The 21986-nt window shown below is 46.2% G+C and overlaps 1 protein-coding gene across 4 annotated transcripts in view; it reads left to right on the top strand.

The window, feature by feature from the left end:
- The window catches only part of ACACA (acetyl-CoA carboxylase alpha), a 360465-nt gene extending 339231 nt beyond the window's left edge, over positions 1–21234 (top strand). For all 4 annotated transcript variants that reach the window (XM_011953628.1, XM_011953625.1, XM_011953626.1 and 1 more), the window contains 4 exons: positions 8284–8438; positions 9113–9283; positions 17259–17395; positions 18812–21234. In XM_011953628.1, coding sequence (XP_011809018.1) covers positions 8284–8438; positions 9113–9283; positions 17259–17395; positions 18812–18935 — 587 coding nt within the window. In that variant the 3' untranslated portion in view covers positions 18936–21234. The remainder of the gene's footprint in view (positions 1–8283; positions 8439–9112; positions 9284–17258; positions 17396–18811) is intronic.
- Positions 21235–21986: the final 752 nt, after the last annotated feature.

A 21986-nucleotide genomic window follows, 5' to 3' on the forward strand; every position in this document is an offset into this window, starting at 1 on the left:
TTCCTTCCTTCCTTCCTTCCTTCCTTCCTTCCTTCCTTCCTTCCTTCTTCTTTCTTTCTCTCTCTCTCTCTCTCTCTCTCTGTCTCTTTCTCTCTTTCTTTCTTTTCTTTTTTTTTTCAGACAGAGTTTTGCTCTTGTTGCCCAGGCTGGAGTGCAGCGGCACAATCACGGCTCACCACAACCTCTGCCTCCCGGGTTCAAGTGGTTCTCCTGCCTCAGCCTCCTGAGGAGCTGGGATTACAGGCATGCACCACCACAGCCGGCTAATTTTGTATTTTTAGCAGAGACGTGGTTCCTTCACGTTGGTCATGCTGGTCTTGAAGTCCCGACTTCAGGTGATCTGCCTGCCTGGCCTCCTGAAGTGTTGGGATTACAGGCGTGAGCCACCACACCCAGCGCAAATTGCTTTCTTAAGTAAAGAAAGAAGGGCCCATCAACGTTAAAATTGGATTTAAATTTACATAGGCTTCTTAGTATAACTGTTTGTTTTTTTTTTTGTTTTGTCTTTGAGATGGAGCCTGGCACTGTCGCCTGGGCTGGAGTGCAGTGGTGCGATCTTGGCTCCCAGGTTCAAGCGATTCTCCTGCCTCAGCCTCCCAAGTAGCTGAGATTACAGGCACCTGCCACCAAGTATAACTTTTTTGAAAGTTGAGAATGTTTTTTAAAACCCTTTAATATCACATTCTTTCATAAAACATTTTCCCTATTTGCCAGACTGGGATTGTTGTTACATAAATGAGGAATGCAACTCAGAAAAGGAAAAAGATTTCTGCAAGGTCACCTAGAGCCTTTGGCTGAGCGAGAATTTTTAGTCTACGAGTCTGATTTTTATTCCAAGCTTTGAAGATGTCACCTCCCCCAAATCCTGCTTTTATGATGTAGTTTGTTCATACACAGACTAGTACTGGCCTTCTCCTGGCCTGTTTAAGTGGTATGGCTGGGCAAAAAAATACCTCCTGCTGCAGAAATCAGCTATTTCCTCTGGGAGTTTCTCTTTAGCATTTTTTTTTTTTTTTTGAGACGGAGTCTCGCTCTGTCGCCCAGGCTGGAGTGCAGTGGCCAGATCTCAGCTCACTGCAAGCTCCGCCTCCCGGGTTCAAGCCTCCGGAGTAGCTGGGACTACAGGCGCCCGCCACCTCGCCCGGCTAGTTTTTTGTATTTTTAGTAGAGACGGGGTTTCACCGTGTTAGCCAGGATGGGCTCGATCTCCTGACCTCGTGATCCGCCCGTCTCAGCCTCCCAAAGTGCTAGGATTACAGGCTTGAGCCACCGTGCCCGGCCTTTTTTTTTTTGGTCAGAGACAGATTCTCACTCTGTCCGCCAGCCTGGAGTTCAGCGTCATCATCATAGCTCATTACACCTCGACCTGCCAGGCTCAAGCAATTCTCCTACCTCAGCCTCCCAAATAGCTAGGACTACAGGCATGCACCACCACATTCAGCTAATTTTTAAATATTTATAGAGATAGAATTTCCCTGTGTTGTCTGGGCTGGTCTCAAACTCCTGGCCTCAAGCAATCCTTCCCACCTTGGCCTCTCAAAGTACTGACATTACAGGCATGACCCACTGTGTCCAGCCTCTGTTCACCTTTGATACCATGGAGGAGAAATGTGGCTTTTCATTGTATCTTGGCTCCAGGGAACACCTGATAGGCCACTGTGCTGTGGATACTTTCAAGTCAATTTGAACTGCTTTGTTTAAGGAGCATGGGCTCTTAAACCAGATTACCTAGTCCAAAATCACAACTCCACTATTTCCTAGCTTTGTGGTCTTGGGCGAGTTACTTTTTTGTGCCTCAGTTTCCTCATCTTGTCTTTTAGGATTGTTGTAAGGATTAAATGAGATGAAAAGTACTTTAACAGTACCAGCACACAGTAACATCTCAATACTGTTAGCTCTTCTTATTTGATCAGTGATATTTCATCTCTGTTTAACTCTTTAAAATTTTTAATTAGAAGTGTGCATTTTTAGGATTTCATGGGGACTTATTTTTTAAGAGACAAGGTCACCCTCTTTCACCTAAGCCAAACTTGTCCAGCCTGTGGCCTGTAGGCCACGTGTGGCCCAACACAAATTTGTAAGCTTTCTTAAAACATTATGAGATTTTTTTACAATTTTTTTCCCTAGCTCATTGGCTATCATTAGTGTTAGTGTATTTTATGTGTGGCCCAAGATAATAATTCTTCTTCCAAATGTGGCCTAAGGAAGCCAAAAGGTTGGACACTCCTGACCTAGGCTGGAGCGCAGCAGCACAATCATGGTTCACCACAGCCTTGAACTCCCAGGCTCCAGCGATCCTCCTCCCTCAGCGGCCAGGGCATCTCTGGGACTACAGGCACGCTTCACCATGCCTGGCTAATTCTGGGGGCATGGGGGAGGAAAGACAGAGTCTCGCTTTGTTGCCCAGGCTGGCACCCTGGGCTCAAGCCATCCTCCTACCTTGGCCTCCCAAAGTTCTGGTATTACAGGTGTGAGCTACCACACTTGGCGTGTGTGTGTGTGTGTGTGTGTGTGTTTGTAGAGACAGGGTCTTGCTTTGTTGTCCAGGCTGATCTTGAACTCCTGGCTTCAGGCAGTGCTCCCAACTTGCATAGGGACTTTTTATTTTGGATAGGAAAGGATGGGAGCACCTACCTTTTTACTCCCGCCCAGCCATTTCCTAATGTAGAATTCTAGAAAAGAATGACTTTTCTCTCTGTAGCATATTCTTAAACACACTCACATACGTGTACACACCAACTTGCTTTCCTAAAAACCCTGAGGCCCTGCAATCTGGCTAGAAAAGAAAGAAAACCATTTCAAGATATTTAATTGTACAGGGAGCTTACAGGATTGATCGAGAGCTTAGCTTTTTACAATAGTCCAGTGAATAAGAAATGCTCCTGACAAACGATCAATGATAGGATAATCACTCTTTATCCCCCTCCTCATTCTTACCTTCTTTCTTTCAGGAGAACAGGGTTCAGAAGTCAAAAATCTTTATAGACGCTGCTTTTAAATTAAGCAGAAAATAGACATTGACATATTTGTTAATCTCCTCTAAATCATTACCAGGGCTGGCTGCTTTGCTGTACAAGGGGAGAGGGGCCCTCGGTGTGCAACACATGGATATAACTGGCTTAACAACAGCCTTTTATTTTTAGAAAATAAAATTTAAAAAATATTTTTTGCCCTAAAACAAAGCACACAAATCTTTGACCTTCACATGAGCATTTAAAAACACATATATCTTCCACTTCGGCCTTTTCCTTGCTTTGATGCTTTCTTGAGGTGGGTCTTGAACCATAATCAGAGGCATTACTGAAGGAATCAAACAAGGCAGGCTTGGGAGGAATGCCCTGTGATCTTCCTAGTCTCAGGAGGGCCGGAGCATTACAGGCGTTTATTTTGTTGTTCTTTCAGAGCTCTAGAGTAGCTTGATTGAGAGGGTAAGACCCAGAAGCCAGCATCCTCCGTCCTTCCAACTTGGCGAAGCCAAAGCCTGGTTACTGAAACACTGTCCTCAGCCCATAGCTACTCCCTCTTCTGCAGCCAGTTCTTAACTCCTTGTGAACAACAAACCAACTCTCCAGCTGGTTTCCCTATAGTGGCCACTGCAGGATATCTACTTACCAGCCTTCAGTACCATTTAACGTGGAAGAACACAGGCTTTGGAGAGAGCCAGACCCAAGTGTAAATCCTGACTTTCCCACTTAAGAGCTGGATGCAGCCAGGTGCGGTGGCTCACGCCTGTAATCCCAGCACTTTTGGAGGCCAAGGCAAGCAGATCACCTGAGGTCAGTTTGAGACCAGTCTGACCAACGTGGTAAAACCGCATCTCTACTAACAATACAAAAATTAGCCGGGCATGGTGATGGGCACTTGTAATCCCAGCTACTCGGGAAGCTGAGGCAGAAGAATCACTGGAACTCAGGGGGCGGAGGTTGTAGTGAGCCGAGATTGCACCACTGCACTCCAACCTGAGCGACAGAGCAAGACTCCATCTCAAAAAAAAAAAAAAAAAAAAAAAAAAGAGCTGGATGCCATTGGGGAAGTCCCTTTACATTTCAGAGCTGTGGTTTTCTTACCTGTAAAATAGATACCCTGGCATAAAGTTGAGTTGTCATAAGGATTAGAGATCACATACCTGAAGCAACTGGGAAAGCACTCAGTAACACTGAAGTATTCAGCTTGGCAGCAATGTTAACAGCTGACCAGATGTAGGTGTGTAAATCTGAATTGTGCTTGGTGATTGTGAGCTATGTGATCCTGAAAGATTTGAGTACAATGCCTGGTACACAGTAAATGCTCAATAAATGATGTGTTAGATATGGTCCATGTATATGTGCGTTCAGTCCTGTCAGTGATCTTGCCATCCCTTTGCTCCCAGCAGGGCTGTGACTTTACCTATTGTTGCATTAGTTCTTGAACTCACAGTAACAAGAGAAGCAATTCTTACATCTTAGGCCTGCCTAAGGAAATTGCATCTGAATGGGAGCTATTGGAGACATTGTCCTGGTCTTAGTTATGGAATTGGGACTAAGATAGAACCTTTATCAGCCAGGAGCCCACCATCATCACTTAGCCTTTCAGAAATTAAAGGGACACTACTACTGAAGCACTTGTCTTCTGCCCAAGTAAGCAAGAAAGGACAGCTAACAGTCTTCAAAAGCTTTGTGACCTTGGTAAGTCACGTAAATTCTCAGTGCCTCAGTCTCCTCACCTGTAAAATGGGAATAATAAGAATACCAGTCTCCTAAGGTTATTGTGATAATAAATTAACAGATATAAAGCACTTAGAATGGTGCCCAGTACCCTATAAATATTAGCTTTGGTTATTGATTATATGCATTGGATAGCCAGGAATAAGTTTTCTTTTCCAGCTTGCCTAATTTTTAAAACTTTTCATTTGATAAGAATTTCACAAAAAAGTTACAAGAATAATTCAATGCTTTTTTCCTCAAATTCACCTACTGTTAATATCCCATTGCTTCATTATTTCTGCATATTCACATGTGTACATGTATTTATTCTCTCTTGCTCCACACACACATGTATTTTCTTTGAACCGTTTGAGAGAGTAATCTGTGGACCTCTTGTCTGTATTTTTATTTTATTTATTTATTTATTTATTTATTTTGTTGAGACAGAGTCTCACTCCATTGCCCAGGCTGGAGTGCAGTGGCGCAATCCTGACTCACTGCAAACTCCTTCCCAGGTTCAAGCAATTCTCATGCCTCAGCCTCCTGAGTAGCTGGGATTGCAGGCATGTGCCACCATGCCCTGCTAATTTTTGTATTTTTAGGAGAGACAAGGTCTTGTCATGTTGGCCAGGCTGGTCTCAAACTCCTGGCCTCAAGTAACCCACCTACCTCAGCCTCCCAGTGTGCTGGGATTACAGGTGTGAGCCACCACGCCCAGCCTCCTGTTTCTTTATTCATAAATATTAGTGTGTATTTCTAAGAACACAGACTTTCTCCTACATAACCACAATTATCAAAATCAAGAACCATAAACATTGATACTACTAATTCATGATTCATATTAAATAAAATTTTACCAGTTGTCTCAATGTCCTTTTTAGCTTTTTTTTTTTTGAGGGGTCGGTCTGATATCTCTGATCTAATGAGCACACATTGAAATTCATTGTCAAGTTGTTTTTTTTTGTTTTTTTTTTGAGACGGATTCTCCCTCTGTTGCCCAGGCTGGAGTGCAGTGGCCGGATCTCGGCTCACTGCAAGCTCCACCTCCCGGGTTTACGCCATTCTCCTGCCTCAGCCTCCCGAGTAGCTGGGACTACAGGCGCCGGCCACCTCGCCCGGCTAATTGTTTGTATTTTTTAGTAGAGACGGGGTTTCACTGTGTTAGCCAGGATGGTCTTGATCTCCTGACCTCGTGATCCGCCCGTCTCGGCCTCCCAAAGTGCTGGGATTACAGGCTTGAGCCACTGCGCCCGGCCCATTGTCAAGTATTTTTAATCTCCTTTAATCTGAACTGATTCTTCGGCCTTTGTTTTTCACATTTTTTAAGAGTGAGCCACTTTTTTGTAGCACGATTCCTCAGTTTGGGTTTGTGGTTAGATTCCGATTCTGCTTTTTGGGCAGGACTGTTGCAGAAGTCACGTTCTGTCCTTCTCAGGATGTCGTCAGGAGTCACAGTATCAGTCTGTCCTATTGATGGTAATTTAATTACTTGTTTAAGGTGTTGTTCACAAGGTTAATCCACTAGAAAGTTACCATTTTCCCCTTTGTAATTAATAAGTGATTTGTAAGGAATATTTTAAGACTTTGTGAATATTCTGTTTCTTATCAAACTTTCACCCACTGGCTTTGACATCCATTGATGATTCTTGGCAGAGTAATTTACTGTGATGCTTGTAAAACAGTGATTTTTCTAATTCCATCATTTCCTCTACACTTACTGTTCTTCTGCTGGAAGACAGAGTGTTCCCTTTCCCTTCTCCCTCATGTAATTACTTATAGGAGGGTGAACTGGTAGATTCTAGTTTCATTCCACAAATACCCTGTCTGGTGATAAATATCATTATTTATTTTAGTGCTCATTGTCCCAGATCTGGCCAGTGGGAACACATTCAAAACTGGCTCCTGCATTTTTCTAACATGTCTCAATCATTTTTTGAGGGCTTCCTTGTTTTTTGTCACAATATAGCCCAGGTTCATCTGATGTTTTCCCTGCCTCAACCCTAGAATCAGCTATTTCTCCAGGGAATCTTGGTTTCTTTCTATGGAGAAGGGAAAACATTTGCTTCCCTGCCACGGGTGTTCTGAGAATGTCTCATCTCCAAAGACACCAGCCAGCCCTCGATCCCTCAGCCCTCCTGCCATCAGCCCTCCAGGCAGATCTACACTAGAATGTCATCCGTTAGTATGGGGCCCTGTGCGTTCATGCTGTTCAGATGTTTTGGAGGGAACGCTGCTGAGGCGCCGGGGCCTACAGCAGCACATCAGTGGCACCTTCATCACAGTTTTAAAATGGTGATGAGCTTAAAAAAAGAGGTAGAGTTGGGCATCCAAAAAACTTATAAAAATGGAACTTAAGTACTATAGTTACATCCCTCCTTTGTTAACCTGTGTTTATGTATAATACTTACTGCTCAGTCAGCAGCCCAAGGCTGTTTATGGCATATGATTCATAGTGGTGTAAAAAACAAGGCCTGTTCCCAGACAGGCATGCTTGAAATAGACCTTCGTCTTCTGCATCCTATCACCTGTGCTCATGTATTTATTTGTCAGCTTTGGTGACAAAGCACTTCAGGTTGTCCCTAACACCAGAGGCTGTCACCTATTGCTCCTTCAGCTAGACTTACTCCTCCTTACTAGGCAGGCAGCTAAATTTTCAGTATTGATTGCAGATCCCATTCTGAAAGTAATTAGGAAGAAAAGCACACCATAGCAACACCTCTACTGGGACGCTATTGATTGGGGGAGGGGTCCCTCCTTGTTACAAGGAATTCCAAAGTCTCCTGTCTGTTGAGTCAGAGTACCGTGTGCAGTGATCCAAATGAGGTTTGCTGACTGCCTTTCTCTTTTTACATCCTCCTCCTCCTTTAGCCCAAGAAGTAGAATGTCTTTGTCACTCTGTTCAGGGATTGGCTCTGGCAGTAGCAGCCCAGGCGGGAGACCACAGGCTAACCCACTGAGCTGACACAAGACATGAGGATCTGGCTCTGATTAGATTGAGTTCTGCTAATTAGAGGTTAACAGTATATAAACCTGAGATTAGAAGCCATGAAGTACTATGGCTTGTAACTTTAGGAGGTATTCAGGTCCTTGCCAAGTTTGGCAGATAACTTGCATGTACACAGGGAAACAGGAGCTGAGCTACTAGTTTGTGCTTGGAGCTTAGGGGTGCTCTCACCATATCCCACGTATGGAGTAGCCCAGCTGCTTTGATGTTGATCAGCAGGGATGGGCATGGTGTCAGCGTGCAAGTACTGGCCTCAGGAAAGGAGGAGTCTAGGTGGTGTCAGCAAGATGCTGCAGGCCTCTAGGTCGCTACTTGCACCTTCTCAGGGAGAGGCATGGGAGAGGGACTGCCATCTGCCTTCACACTTGTGACTACCACAGGGAAGAGAGGGCATGTGGGCTTCCTGTGGCAAGATAAAGACAGTTCTGGCATCTTGTAGGGCCCTGTTAATCAGCAAAGAGCAGAGAAGACAATGGGGAGCCAGGCCACAGAGGGAAGAGGGGGCAGGCTGATGAGCTTCCTGTGATTGTGGCTGCTTCTGTGCAGAGAGATTCCTGGTCACTACAGAGTGTGACAGGCATGTTTATCTAATTGCAGGGACCCCGGAGCTAAGCACAGCTGAACGGAAGGAGTTGGAGAACAAGTTGAAGGAGCGGGAGGAATTCCTAATTCCCATTTACCATCAGGTAGCCGTGCAGTTTGCTGACTTGCACGACACACCAGGCCGGATGCAGGAGAAGGGTGTTATTAGCGTAAGTACAATGGTTGCCACTTCTCCTGACTTGTCAGAGGCCCACATGTTAGCAAGTATGTGTGTGTGTTGCACACAGGCTCACAGGCAGGGAGCTATGAGGACCAAATTAAAACAACTCCTGCAGATCAAAACATTTTCAATATTTTTTAGATTTTCGCTTTTTCTGTAACTGTTATCATCCTAAAACAATGTATAATTTAGGTTTCCATTAATTCCTCAGGAGGCAAGCTGCATTTTACTGGTGGAAAACTGAGTCACATGTGCCTTCATTTGTGATGGGTCCTCAGGATGTGGGTTACTATAGGGTTAAGGTTCCCGCAGCAGCTAATTCATAATTGATCTGCAAGTTGTTCGATCCATCTTCTCAAAACCAATTTCTCCTTGTCTGGTTATCTGGGAACTCACAGCCTCTTCCCCAGAACATCTCAGCCATGTGTGGGATCAGCATTAGCCGGGCCCATGGCTGTGCACAGTGCTGCAGACAGCAGGGCATGTGGGCTGCAGTTCTGCCCTGGGAAACATCTGGGAGTGCTAGGAGTTTACAGCCAGCTCTTGGGTCTGTGCAGGGCTTGCCTGGAGAATCAGTTTTTATGCCTGTGGGTTTCCCTCTAGACTGAGCATTAAGCAGGAATTAGGACCGGGCTGACTAAGCTTATTCTTCTCTGCATGTAGGATATCCTGGATTGGAAAACATCCCGTACCTTCTTCTACTGGCGGCTGAGGCGTCTCCTGCTGGAGGACCTGGTCAAGAAGAAAATCCACAATGCCAACCCTGAGCTGACTGACGGCCAGATTCAAGCCATGTTAAGGCGCTGGTTTGTGGAAGTGGAAGGAACAGTGAAGGTAGGTGGGACACTCAAAGAGAAGCCTTTTTGCTGAGTTCCTCACACCACCTGAGGGCTGCAAGGCTGGCCACCAAAGAGTCCACAGTCCTCTAAGGGCAGGAGTGGAAGGGAAGCATAGAGATCCAAGCTGTTTCCTCCCCTAGCTACTCCCCATAACAAGTCATGTCATGACATCTTGTTAGAAGAGGTGGTAGGGCATATGTTGCAGCTTATGCAATCACTCAGCAGAACTTTTTGAACACTTGCCGTGTACTAGACACTGTATTTGGTTCTGGGGGCATGGCAGTGAAAGAGGCAGATGTTGTTCCTATCCACATAGAACTCACCATCTAGAGGGGGAGACAGATAAGAGGTCATGCACAACAATGAGGCCCATGCTAAACACAGCAAAGGGCACAGTCAGGGCACAGCGAGAGGACACTTGACCCTCTCTGGGAAGGATGGGGGAGGTCTAAGAAGCCTTGTGGAGTAAGTGATGTCTCAGCAGAGGCTGGAAAACAAAGCAGAAATGAACCAGAGGAAAAGGCTGGATTTGGGGGCTGTCAGGGCTTAGGAGGAATATTCCTGCAGAAGGAATAGCATCTCCTGCTGGAGGACCTGGTCATCTAAGCCACGAGAGTAAGAGTAACATGCATTGAAGGAACATCCTGCAGCTGTTTCAGGGCACCTCAGAGACTGGGTGCTTGGTAGGAAGAAGGGGCAGGGGCATGATCACACAGGGCCATGTAAGCTGTCAGGGAGTTTGGACTTTGTCCTGAGGCCTGTGGGAAACCACTCAGGTATTTTAAGCAGTGGAGTGACATGCTCTGATTTCTGTTTTAGAAAGACCACTCAGGGGGCTGTGTGGAGGAGGGAACTGGAGGGGCCAAGAGCAGAAGCCCAACAGGATGTGATCGGCAGGAGATGCAATGACTGGAACTGAAGAGTTGCCTATTTCCAATCAGAGGTGGAAGGAAGTGTCCACCCTTATGCAGGGAAAGGGATCTATGAAGCTGGCATTTTCTTGGGGTGATCTCACAGAGAGGGCTCGTGACCTAGAGCAGTAACCCCGCTGAGGTGGTGTCCCTGGTGCTCTAGCCTCCGTGTTGGGGATGGGGTGGGTCTCAGGCCAGGATGACCTAGCAAGAGCACCAGCGTTTGCCCCGGGAATAGTGGGCTGCATAAGACAGTCCGTGGGAGAGGATGGGAAGAAAAAGTTGGAACTTTTATTTCTGTTTATTTTTACTAACAAAAAGAAATGAACCTTTATTAGTAATTAATATATGGATTAGTCATTTACATCATATATGCATTTTTATCAGAAGATTGGTAGTATGTGCTCCAGATATGTCTGTCTGTCTGTCTCGTCGCTATGTGTGATCACAAACGCTCGGTGACTACCAGCTTAGAGCACTGATGGAGGGCCGGGTGGCGTCGTGGCTTGAAGGGTCCTGGCCCACAAAGAGGGGGCACTCTGGCCTCCGCCTAGAAAGTGTTGCTTGAAGCCTCTGCTCATCGTTCTCAAGGAGGAACTCCAAGATTTGCTGTCAGTTTTAAAGTCAGTGAATTGGGGTGCTTCTAGGATTCACCTTTGTATTAAGTCTGCCCATTTTTTTTACGACTGAAAACCTTCTTTGGATAAATATTTCAAATGTGCAGTGGGGGAGCACAGCCTTCTCCGACATTTGGTTCAGGTTAAGGTCAGTCTGCGGCATCATAATTGAGTGAGACAATTTTGTCAGTGGCTACTGGCAGCTTCTAGTGGAAGTTGGCATTGAAAGTCAGGCAAGTGTAAAATAAGAGGTTGTTCTCCAGTTAAGAGTGGCCGGCTAGGTAAATGGAGTGTGTGTGTGTGTGTGGCCAGGAGAGGTCTGCACTGCCTCCCTACCACATTAGTCACTAATGGACGTGTCCAGCCTCAGTAGGCACAAGGATGAGGAGAAGGAATAGTTTCCCTCCAAGCATGAAGCAAGTAGATAGGCCCTTCAGCTTTTCCCTAGCATCCTGCTCCCAAGGGGACAGAGCGTCTGAAGAAATAGGTCATTGCCATCTCAGTGGAGAGAACAGTTGACCACGTGTGCACAAGCTCCTGGCTGGAACTGAAGTACAGAAGAGAACCCCAGCCCCATAGCTCAGGAAGAGGCTGCCTAGGCACTGGGAGCCAACTATGCCGAGCATTGAGGCCATTTCCCTTGTGCCCGTGTACAAAAGGCAGCATTCTCCTGAGCGCTCTGAGAGGAAAGCTGAGGACTGAACGTGAGGACGGGTGATCCTATGATGTCAGGGCATGTGGCTTTGAAACCTCCTTCTATATTCTGCAGGCTCAGCAGAACCTAGTTTAGTGTGGGGTGGGTGATAAAATCTGCAGCGCCCTTGAGAGAAGAAAGGGTTGCAGTGTTCAAAAGCCATCTGTGTGCCTCTGAAGGAGTGATATAGAATCTGCTTGCTGTTTGGAAATGGTTTTTGTTGTTGTTGTTGTTGTTGTTTTGGTTCTTCAAACAACGATAGATACTGTGCGTTGTGTTTCTCAAGTGCAAAGACTGGCTGACTCTAGACCCTGGCTTTGCACCAGGAAGTGACCCTCTACTCCTTGTTGTGGTTGGTTACTGGTAAGAAACGACATTTCATGATAAGCATCTATTAGCCATGCTGTGTGTTCTTTTTGTTCCCGGAGAATTTGTTTTCTTAATCTTAATCTTGAAAACAGAGATTCTGGGACAGAACATTGAAGACACGGTGATGTTATATAACTGAGCACTATAATTCTTTTGTTTCCCTTAGAGATACCTGTTACCATGAGTTATGGGAGTCTGTTTGAATCCACTGGGACGATCCTACTCTAGGAAATAGTAGGATTTATGGTTCATAGTTTCACTGCAGGCAGAAGCAAAGCATCACTACAGCTCCTTGATGAAAATAACAAGAATAGTAGTTTAAATTGGGTCATAAGAACATGGCACACATTTATATCCTGGGCATGGTTTCTCACTTGATTCTTAGATCCAAAATTTGAAGTATGTGGTTTTTCAAACAGGCTGATTGATTTATTTTTTCCCAAACCCCAACAGTAGAAATTGAAATTAGGACTCTGCATGGAACAGTGAGAATGTGGGTTTTGAAATCTCATAAACTTTGGGATCCCAGCTTTGTCATTTACTGACATGAGCATATTATTTAAGTCTCCATTTCCTCATCTGTAAAATGGGGGTGATGTTTATGTTGTGGGGTTCAGTGATTTTAAATAACATGATGAGTAAAGTATGGAGCATTAAGTCAGATGTGGTGACTCACGCCTGTAATCCCAGTGCTTTGGGAAGCTGAAGTAGGAGGGAGGATCACTTGAAGCCAGGAGTTTGAGACCAGCCTGGATAACAAAGCAAGACCCTGTCTTCACAAAAAATTTTAAAATTTGCTCGGTGTCCTGGCACACACCTGTAGTCCTAGCTCCTCAGGGGGCTGAGGCAGGAGCATCGCTTGGGCAAAGGAGTTTGAGGTTATAGTGAACTTTGATGGCGCCACTGCACCTCAGCCTGGGCAAGAGAGTGAGACCCTGTCTCCAAAAAGAAAAAGTATGGAACACAATGTCTGGCTCAGTAGACATTCAGAATATGCTAGTTTCCCCTCCTCCATGTTAGAAGGTAAAAAAATAATAATAGCAACACAGACCAAGTCAAAGATGTACAGCTGATTGACCTCAGTGGAAAGGGGGCTGACTCCGGAGCACAGTGGGTGCTCAGACGCTCTTTGGTTTGGCATGCTCTCATGTTCCCACAGCCTGATGCCATGGTGCATTCTTACTGTTCACACAGCTACCCATCGCTCCTATTCTGGATTTCCAAGTGAAACGAATGCTCAACGGAGGCCCCTGTGAGGATCAAAGAGGAAAAAGCACTTGATAGGGTCGCTTATTTCCACTGACCTCAAAACCTGGCCTCAGGCTACTGATGAATAAGTCTCATACACCAAACTTCTCACACAGGGCCAGGCAGGGAGGAGGTAAGGTAGAACCTGGAAAGCATTGCTTGGCCCTGCTATGGGCCTGGAGCTGAGATGGGATTGGCTCACAGGAACTTGGTTCACAGGGGTCTGGTGGCCACCCTAGCCCACATGTCCTTTGGCTATTGTACTCTAAAGCCTCTGGAAAAAATCACATCCTTTCTTGGGCTTCTGTTGGATAGGGCTTAGCCTTGTAAGTATAGGTGTATTGAAAAATGTCTTTCCAAAATATGCATATTCCTTGGGATGTGTATGCCATCCCTACTCCCATCAGGCTGCATGTTTCCCAGAAGTGGGAGGAGCCTCCCTAGCTGGAGGTGTCTCCAAGCAGCTCCCAAGGTGAGTTATTAGTAGGGCATAGTAATCAGGGCTCACATCCATCAGGTTGTGCCCTGGTCACTCCCTGGCCCTGCTGAACCATTGTCTAAGGAGGACTTAACAGCTATCCAATATGTTAGAAATGAAACTTTTCAAACAGGTCATTTAGATGTTGTGAGATAGACTAATTACTACATAAAATTAGTGAGGCTGACTAGTGCCTGAGATACTTATCCTCTGATGCAGAGAGAAAGTGTCTGTTGAACATTCATTGGAGGACAGGCCACTGTTGTGATATAGAATTATTGATGTTTTATTGGTAAAATGTTCTGATACAGATGGATATGCAGACAGGTGGCATATGGGCCCAGGCCTGTCATAATGTTAGCAGCCTAGCATATCACACTTGTTTAAAGTCCATGCTGGAACACTAGGAATGACTGGCCACACCGTCTTTCCTTTTTTTGGTCTCACTTTGTTGCCCAGGCTGCTGGAGTGTACTGGTACATGATGACTCACTTTCAGCCTCAACCTCCTGGGCTCAGGTGATCCTCCCCTCCCACCTCAGCCTCCCAAGTAGCTGGGACTATAGGCACACACCACCCCACCTGGCTGATTTTTTGTAGAGATGGGGTTTTGCCATGTTGCCCAGGCTAGTCTGAATCTCCTGGACTCAAGCAATTCCCTACCTCAGCATCCCAAATTGCTGGGATAACAGGTGTAAGCCACTGTGCCAGGCCCATTTTCATAATTTTAAGGAGGGAAATAATAATGGCTTCTTCCTGGGAATAAGGGTGGCCTATCCTTCTTGATGACTGGAATTAATGAGTCTTACAACTGTTCTAAAAGAGCAAACCAGAAACTGTAGGCTCTGGCTGGGCACAGTGGCACATGCCTGTAATCCTAGCACTTTGGGAGGCCAAGGCAGGGGAACTGCTTGAGCCCAGGAGTTCAAGACCAGCCTGGGCAACATAATGAGACCCTGTTTCTACCAAAAAAGTTTTGCGGGGCATGGTGGGGCATGCCTGTAATCCTAGCTATTCAGGATGCTGATGCAGGAGAATCACGTGAGCCCAGGAGTTTCGGGCTGCAATGAGCTGTGATCATGCCACTGTACTCCAGCCCTGGCAACAGAAGGGGAGACCCTGTCTGGAAAAAAAACAGAAACAAAAACAAAAACCTGTAAACTCCATAACCCAGTGGAAGGGAGCTTACTTTTCCCAGTGATAGCAAATTAGCCGACAACAGTATAGTAACCCTCCCAGGTCTGTTGAGAAAATCCAGTGGCACTCTGCGTACTGAAGTTTGTGTATTTTTGCTAAACATGCAGTTGATTAGAACTTGAGGTCCCTTTGCTTCGTGTACTCTAGGCTGTCACGTGCTGGTGCTTGGTCACTGTCATCCAGTGGTACTTGGCGCAGACAGCAGGTGTTTTATATAGGGCCCATATTTTCAAGCAACTGTAAAACTTGGAATGCATTGCCCTAATCTTGTCTGGGAACTTTTCAAAATGTTTAACTTAAACACCTAGCCTACTCTGTGGCTGCAGGAGGAGAAGGCAGAAGAGTTTTCTCTGGAGGGTAGCTGGCTTTCCAGCGTAGTGTCTGAGCATCGTTGGAAGCAGGCATCTCGTTAGCTAATACATTACACCAATCAAGGAGAGTTATCTTAAGCCACAATTAATCTGCTCCCTGGCATATGTTGATAGGAAAGCATCATGCTGTTTCTTAATTAAAAGCAAACGGATTAAAAATGATTAATAAGAGTATTAAATATTCTCCTAAACTAAAGGCTTTGGGATTCTTGGGTAAATCTAAAAATCTTGGCTTTTTTTTTTTCCATTCTGAAATCCAAGAAGCATTTATTGTTTTATCTTTTCCTCCCCACCACCGCAATCTTCATAAGTAGGGGAATGTGTAGAAGTCCTGAAACCATGGCGCAGAAGAGTAGATTGCCAATGATGGAAATGGAAATGTTGAGATTTAGGTGGCGACGTTTAGGAGTCCAGGGAGACCCATCCATATGTGGGGCATGCAGCAAGCTGGGTCGCAAGAGTGGGTTAAAAGCATGTTATGGGAAACGCAGTGCCGCCTTCTCCCTCGTGGGTAGGGGCTGGCATGACGCTTCCTTTCCTTAGGCGGAAAACACTTTCTCAAGGCAGTGCAGCCTTGAGAGACGCTGGGAGTCCTAACCCAGGCACAGAGAGGAGAGGCTCGCTCGGGTTTGCACTGACAGGGCCACACACTCCAGCGGAAGAATTGCTGATCTGCTTATCAGTGATTACAAACAGAACTGGGCACATTTGAGTCAGAAAAAGAAACGGACAAAGAACTAGAAGAGACGTACTGCTGGTCTTTAGTCCCGGGAAGCCTTCGTCCTTCCAATGTAAAGAACTTAATTTTTAGAAACAGAGAAGTCAATGAAATGACATACATCAAATAACCAGTCACAACTAAGTCGGCAGCTAAGTTAGAGACAGGAAGTGAGAGTCTGAAAAGAAACCATTATATTTGAAGGCACAAGATAGTTAGAACATAGGCTAGCGCTCAGTTTTGTACTGCTTGAGTCCTCTTGTGATGAAAACATTTCCTCTGCAGCCCAGTAGTCACAGCTGTGGCTTTGGTGACCTTGCCTGTATACAGGCTTCCTGTAGCCACGTCTCAAGCCTCAAAGCCTCAGAGTCCCTAGCGCACCCACCTATTAAATTACAGCAGCAAACTCATTGTCATTCTGACTTTGACTTCGTTAGTGATAACAGAGAAGGATAGCGCACCTTTAAATGACGAGCTTTGTGTTTAATTACCCAAACAAAATGACATAAATATGAATGAGCCCTAATTGTGGTACTTGGTTTTCCGGAAACCATTAACAAAACGATTCCTAAATGATTTGTAAAGAAAATGAGAGGAGAAGAGAGCAAGGAGAAGGCTATTAGGCTTCTAACACACTCCTGAATTATTATGTAGTCAACCACCTAGGAAATACTCAGCTAAATGATCTTGAAAAGGAGGTGAGAGGTGGTTGGTTGGGATTTTCAGGGTTATGGACATCTTGATCCTTTTGAATACTCTCTTAGGTAATAAAATGGGGCTTAGGTTTCTGACCTGGTCTCTCTACGCTGGCAACAAGACTTCCCCTCCCATCAGTCCTCCGTCCGTGCCTCGTTGAAAGACAGTGGGCTCTATTTCAGGAGACTTCATCCATCCAGTGACTGCCAGGCCTCACTGGGGCTAAAGACTTATACTTTAGGCATTGTGTCTCAGCTCCTCTGAAAGCAAAACACTAAATCAACAGCCTCACCTTCTCAATCGCACTTTACTAAGTAGTTTGGGCTTTTAACTGGTTCTCTCAAATCTGTCAGGTTATTGAATTCACTTAGCCTTTGTCAAATAGGTCGGTCCCCAGAGTCTGACAGGACAGAGTCAGGGTGTGAGCACCGGAGTGCTCGGGAGAGCCCCGTGGAAGCTTCAGGTGTACACCTGTGTCCATAAACGAAGAGAAGGAGAAGGGGCACAGCTCCTGCCTTGAGACCCACTTCCTCCTCCTGCACGGTGCCGACAGTGAAGGAGAATCATGGACACGGAGCACGCTTTTGGAGTAAGCACTCCAGATCCTGAACAGTCAGGATGTCCAGGCCTGGCCTGAGCCCTGGTGTTTGACCGAGAGTCATCTGTTTGCAGGCCTATGTTTGGGACAATAATAAGGATCTGGCGGAGTGGCTAGAAAAACAGCTGACAGAGGAGGATGGCGTTCACTCGGTAATAGAGGAAAACATCAAATGCATCAGCAGAGACTACGTCCTCAAGCAAATCCGCAGGTGAGACCAATGTGGGGAACTCCACTAGAGAAGGAGGGCTAATTTCTTTGGAATAAAAAGTTTCCGAACAAATAATGAGATGATCGCAGAAACCTTGCGCTCTCTGCAGTCTCTTGCTGTTTGAGACAGCTGTAGTTGACCCACAGGTACACATATGGCCCCGAAGCCCAATTCTTTTTCAGCTACTGCTCCCCAGTGGCACTTAAGAAACTCGGCTAGATGAAGGCTTAGTTCACTGTGCCCACCTCTTGGCTCTGAATGCTGATACTCAAACCGGACGAATGACTCTGGGAGGAAAGCCGCCTCCAGCCAAGAGTCAGCTGTATTCTTCTAGAGGCTTCCGTCTGCTCCATAGGATGGGTGGTAGAGACTGCAGGGGCATTTTTATAAAACTTTATTTGGAAACATTTCACTTACACGCCTATGTATAATACCTGCACTCAGATTTACCTGTTACATTTTCTTCTCCTTGCTATATCACTTGTGAGTGTGCCTGTCCTCTCTCCCCTATGTGTATACATTTTTCCTCTTTCTGAACTACTTAAGGGTGTTACATATATCATGACCTTTACCCCCAAATATTTCAGTGTGCATTTGCTGAGAATAGGGATACTTTTACATAACCATCATAAAATGATCCACTTTTGTAAATTTAACATTGATTAAAAACTTTTAGCTTATATCTACCATCTGTAGAACATTGCTCATTTTGAGTTTGTCTGCTGTCTCCCCACGATGAGATGCAGGTGAGGCGCTCTGGTCAGCACCTTCACAGGGCACCACATATGGCAGCACATGCTGTTCATCTGCTCCTCCTCATGTTAATTTCATCCCCTGGTCGAGACGTTGCTCCATTTCTCTACCGTATAATTACTGATTTCCCCCCCTTGCACCTAATAAGTAGTCTGTGGGAAGACATTTTAAGGCCATGCAAGTATCTTGCTTTCATCAAAATTTCCCTCTGGAGAGTCTTGCCTGGTATGGTCTTTACAATGAGCTTGCAAAATAACTTTCCAACTCCAGTATACCCTCCACAATTACCAGTCACTACTCAGTCCTCACTCCTGCCGATTCATTTATATATTCCTTATTGGTATGGACTCATGAAGTTCTATTTTTTACTGATTTATAATTCATTACTGGGCTTATTTTGATGCCCCAGTTGCTGTCTTCGTGACATGCCCCCATTGTTTTTGTTTTGGGTTTAATTCCTTTTTCAACATAACAAAATGTTTTGGGTTTGTCTTGCACTACCTTGGCTGGATATTTGTAATGTAGGGAAACAAATAAGGTGAGGCAGTGACTAAAATGTCTGCAGTGGACGGTGCCCACACGTTTACTGGGCAGTTCTTTAGCTGTCCTGATCTAGACACCTCTGCCTCTCTTTTCTTCACCATTCCCAATCTTCCTTTCCAGCTTGGTCCAGGCCAATCCAGAGGTTGCCATGGATTCCATCATCCATATGACCCAGCACATATCACCTACTCAGCGAGCAGAAGTTGTACGGATCCTCTCCACGATGGACTCCCCTTCCACGTAGGAAGAGCTTCCTGCCTGTCCCTGCCCTGTCTCTGGAGAAAAGGGCTAGAGCTGCCTTTTACAACTGCAACCACTGTAATGAGAAGGCACAGGAGACCCAGCACTGGAGTCAAAGTGGCATTTTACTTCCTCCCAAGTGCTTCAGGTTACGCATGACATCCTGGGATGTAAGATCACAGAACCCCTCCAGCCTACCAGTCATACCTTCCCCATTCAGTATTTATTACCCCAGCCAGGCCTAGTCCTCCACAGGACTGAGAAGGCAATGAAAGGTACAAACATGTACCATGAGGTCTTACTACGCAAAGCAGGGCTGCCCCTCCTGTCCTGACAGCCCCTTGGCCCCCAGCATGGGGAAGCGTGAGGAGTTGGAGTTGCCAGGCAGCAGCCCCTCTCACCCCTGGCCCCATGAGCCGCAGCCACAGGCAGCAGAGGAGGGCTAAGGAGAGGGGGAAGCCTCAAATCCATTGTTTATTACCCTGACTCTTAGCCCAGCACACAGTAGGCACTGGAGAGGAATGATTCCCAGTTTAACCACACCATGGTACCTTTTATGACGAAAAATTAGAGCATAAAGTCTACCACAAGCTCCATAGGAACTCAAAGATGAGGGCAAATCTGTGAGCCAAGAAGCAGAGAAAGAAAATAGACCCAGTTATTCTTGATTTAGGGGACTCCAACCTTAGGTTCAGTCTCTGAGGACAGAAGGAAAGGTAGTTGGCCTACCTCTCACCTGCATGTTACTGCTGGACTAGCTGTTGCATGTGGCTGGGAGCTGCAAGGCCCCAGTGCGTGAGGGGCCCCAGCAGTTCCACAGGCTTAGCCTGAGTTGGCAGAGGAGGAGCCCGAGAGAACTCTTTCTGCACTGGTGGAAACTAGGTATTTATACCATGTGGAGGGCAGCCACATAGTCTGTTTTGAGGACTTGGAAAGTTGTTGCTATGAAGCCTGAAGCTTGGATGGTTTTGAGAGGTTAATGGTGCCTCCACAGTCACTCTTCCCTAGTTCCAGGATTACCGTCCTAGCAGCTAACGTTTCTACTCTCTTCTCCAGAATGTAGACAGGCAGCAGATGTAGCAGGTCTCCCCACAGTTCTGAAAGGACCCTGGTGACAGCTACGCCCTCAGCACCAGGAGCTGGCCTTCCCGATGAGGGAGGCTTCCAGGAAACACAGAATCCACATGACCTTAAGATTCTTTACAACTCAGTCATGGTGCTGCTGTCCTCCAGGCTTACTGGCCCCTCCTGACCGGCATCGGGGGCTTCCTCAGGTGGTGGAGAGAGTTTACTTTCAACAACTAGTTTATTCAAGAAAAGAACTTACTGATTCCCCTGTTCCTAAAGCAAGAGTGGCAGGTGATCAGGGCTGGTGTAGCATCCCGTTCCTTTAGAGCAGCTAATTGCATTTGTCACTGACGGCCAAGGAGGAAATCACTAAGGCGTTTGAGAAGCAGTGGTATGAACGCTCTTGGACGAGCTACAGTTCTGAGCCTTAACCCTGTAGTTCGCACACAAGAGTGGAGCTCCACCTCTCCTTCGGGAGGAATCTGTGCAGATGGATTGGCTGAACTTAATGGTTCTGGGTTGCAGGTGGGTCCTGTATGGCTGGGTGTGGAGCGGACCGCCCCCAGGAGTCAGAGCCTCAGCCTGGCTGCCCTGGTGGAAGGTGTGGGTGTTCAGCACCTTCAGAGAAGGGCATAAAGTGGTGGGGGACGATTCTCAGTCCAGGAAAATGCATTGACCATTGCTGGCTATTTGCTTGCCTACTAAGAATTGGATTCATTTTTGACCAGATTATTCTTCTGCGCTTTTTTGCAATAAATCAATTCCCACATATCTACAAGTGGTATGAAGTCCTGCACCTCCCAGGAGGCCTGTCCAGGCATCTCTTCAGAGGCAGGGTGGGTTACACTCATTTACCTCCCCTTTCCCCACCAAATTATGACACAAATGAGTATGTTTCCTCTCTAGAACCCTGTAATGCCTCCTCCCCGATCCCCAGAGCTCCTCACTGTCGGTCTTACCCTGGACAAGGATTTTTTAAAGTCAGAGCCACAGAACATGAGCAATCTGACAGTCCCACAGCCCCTCACACATGCAAGGCTACTCAGGCAGGAGGAGTATAAATGATGGATATTGACCACGACCTGCTTGGACGGGGACTGCCATATTATCTGTTCTCTTTGTTCACAAAACAGCCTTCATTTGTCTCAGAATTCGATGGACGCATACCGTGATGAGCAGGAGCTTCAGATGCACTCTTTACACATTTTGTTGAAATAAACCTCTACATTTGTAGACGAGTTATGGTTTGTCATTTCAATCTAGGCCCAGCCACCTCATCTCTTGTTCTGCTTTCAGCAGGGGCTCAGTGTGCGGCAAGCCCCGCCATGGCCCTGTAACACCTAACACCCTTTGTCTCCTGAACGTGCATAAAGATGATGGCTAGGCAGTAAAAAGCTGGCTTTGGCCAGCCCTGTCTTACTGGCTGAATCAAGGTCAAATTCTGAAAGGCTACAAATGCTTGGGAACCCCATGGCACAGAGTCAGTTTTTAGTTTCTGTTGAGTTTTTCAGGATGGGAAACTTCTTGCTGCTGAGAGCTGGATGGGAGTCGTGGCAGGAATGTCCCCTCCCAAAAAGAATGTCTTTAGAGCAGGAACAAGAAAGACCGCAGCTGTTTAGTGAGGATAACAGCTCCAAGCCTTCGAAGCCCAGAGCCCACTGCCCTTCTCAGAAGTCGCTTCTCAGCGCACAGGAAGTTGAGAGTGCTGACAACTCAGTGTAAACACTGGGGTCGCAGGGCCCTTGTTAGAGAATTGAGAGGGAGGTTTTGGATTTTCTTAATCATTTAGCTATTCATGGATTTTTAACTCTGGGCAGGGAGCTCATGATTGCGTGACTTCAACCCTCTGCCTCAGTTTCTCTCTCTAAAAAAGCTTTGTTTTTTTTTTTTTTTTTGAGACGGAGTCTTGCTCTGTCGCCCGGGCTGGAGTGCAGTGGCCCGATCTCAGCTCACTGCAAGCTCCGCCTCCCGGGTTTACGCCATTCTC

The sequence above is a fragment of the Colobus angolensis genome, unplaced genomic scaffold (genome assembly GCF_000951035.1).
Source record: "Colobus angolensis palliatus isolate OR3802 unplaced genomic scaffold, Cang.pa_1.0 Scaffold37, whole genome shotgun sequence".
Taxonomy (NCBI): domain Eukaryota; kingdom Metazoa; phylum Chordata; class Mammalia; order Primates; family Cercopithecidae; genus Colobus; species Colobus angolensis.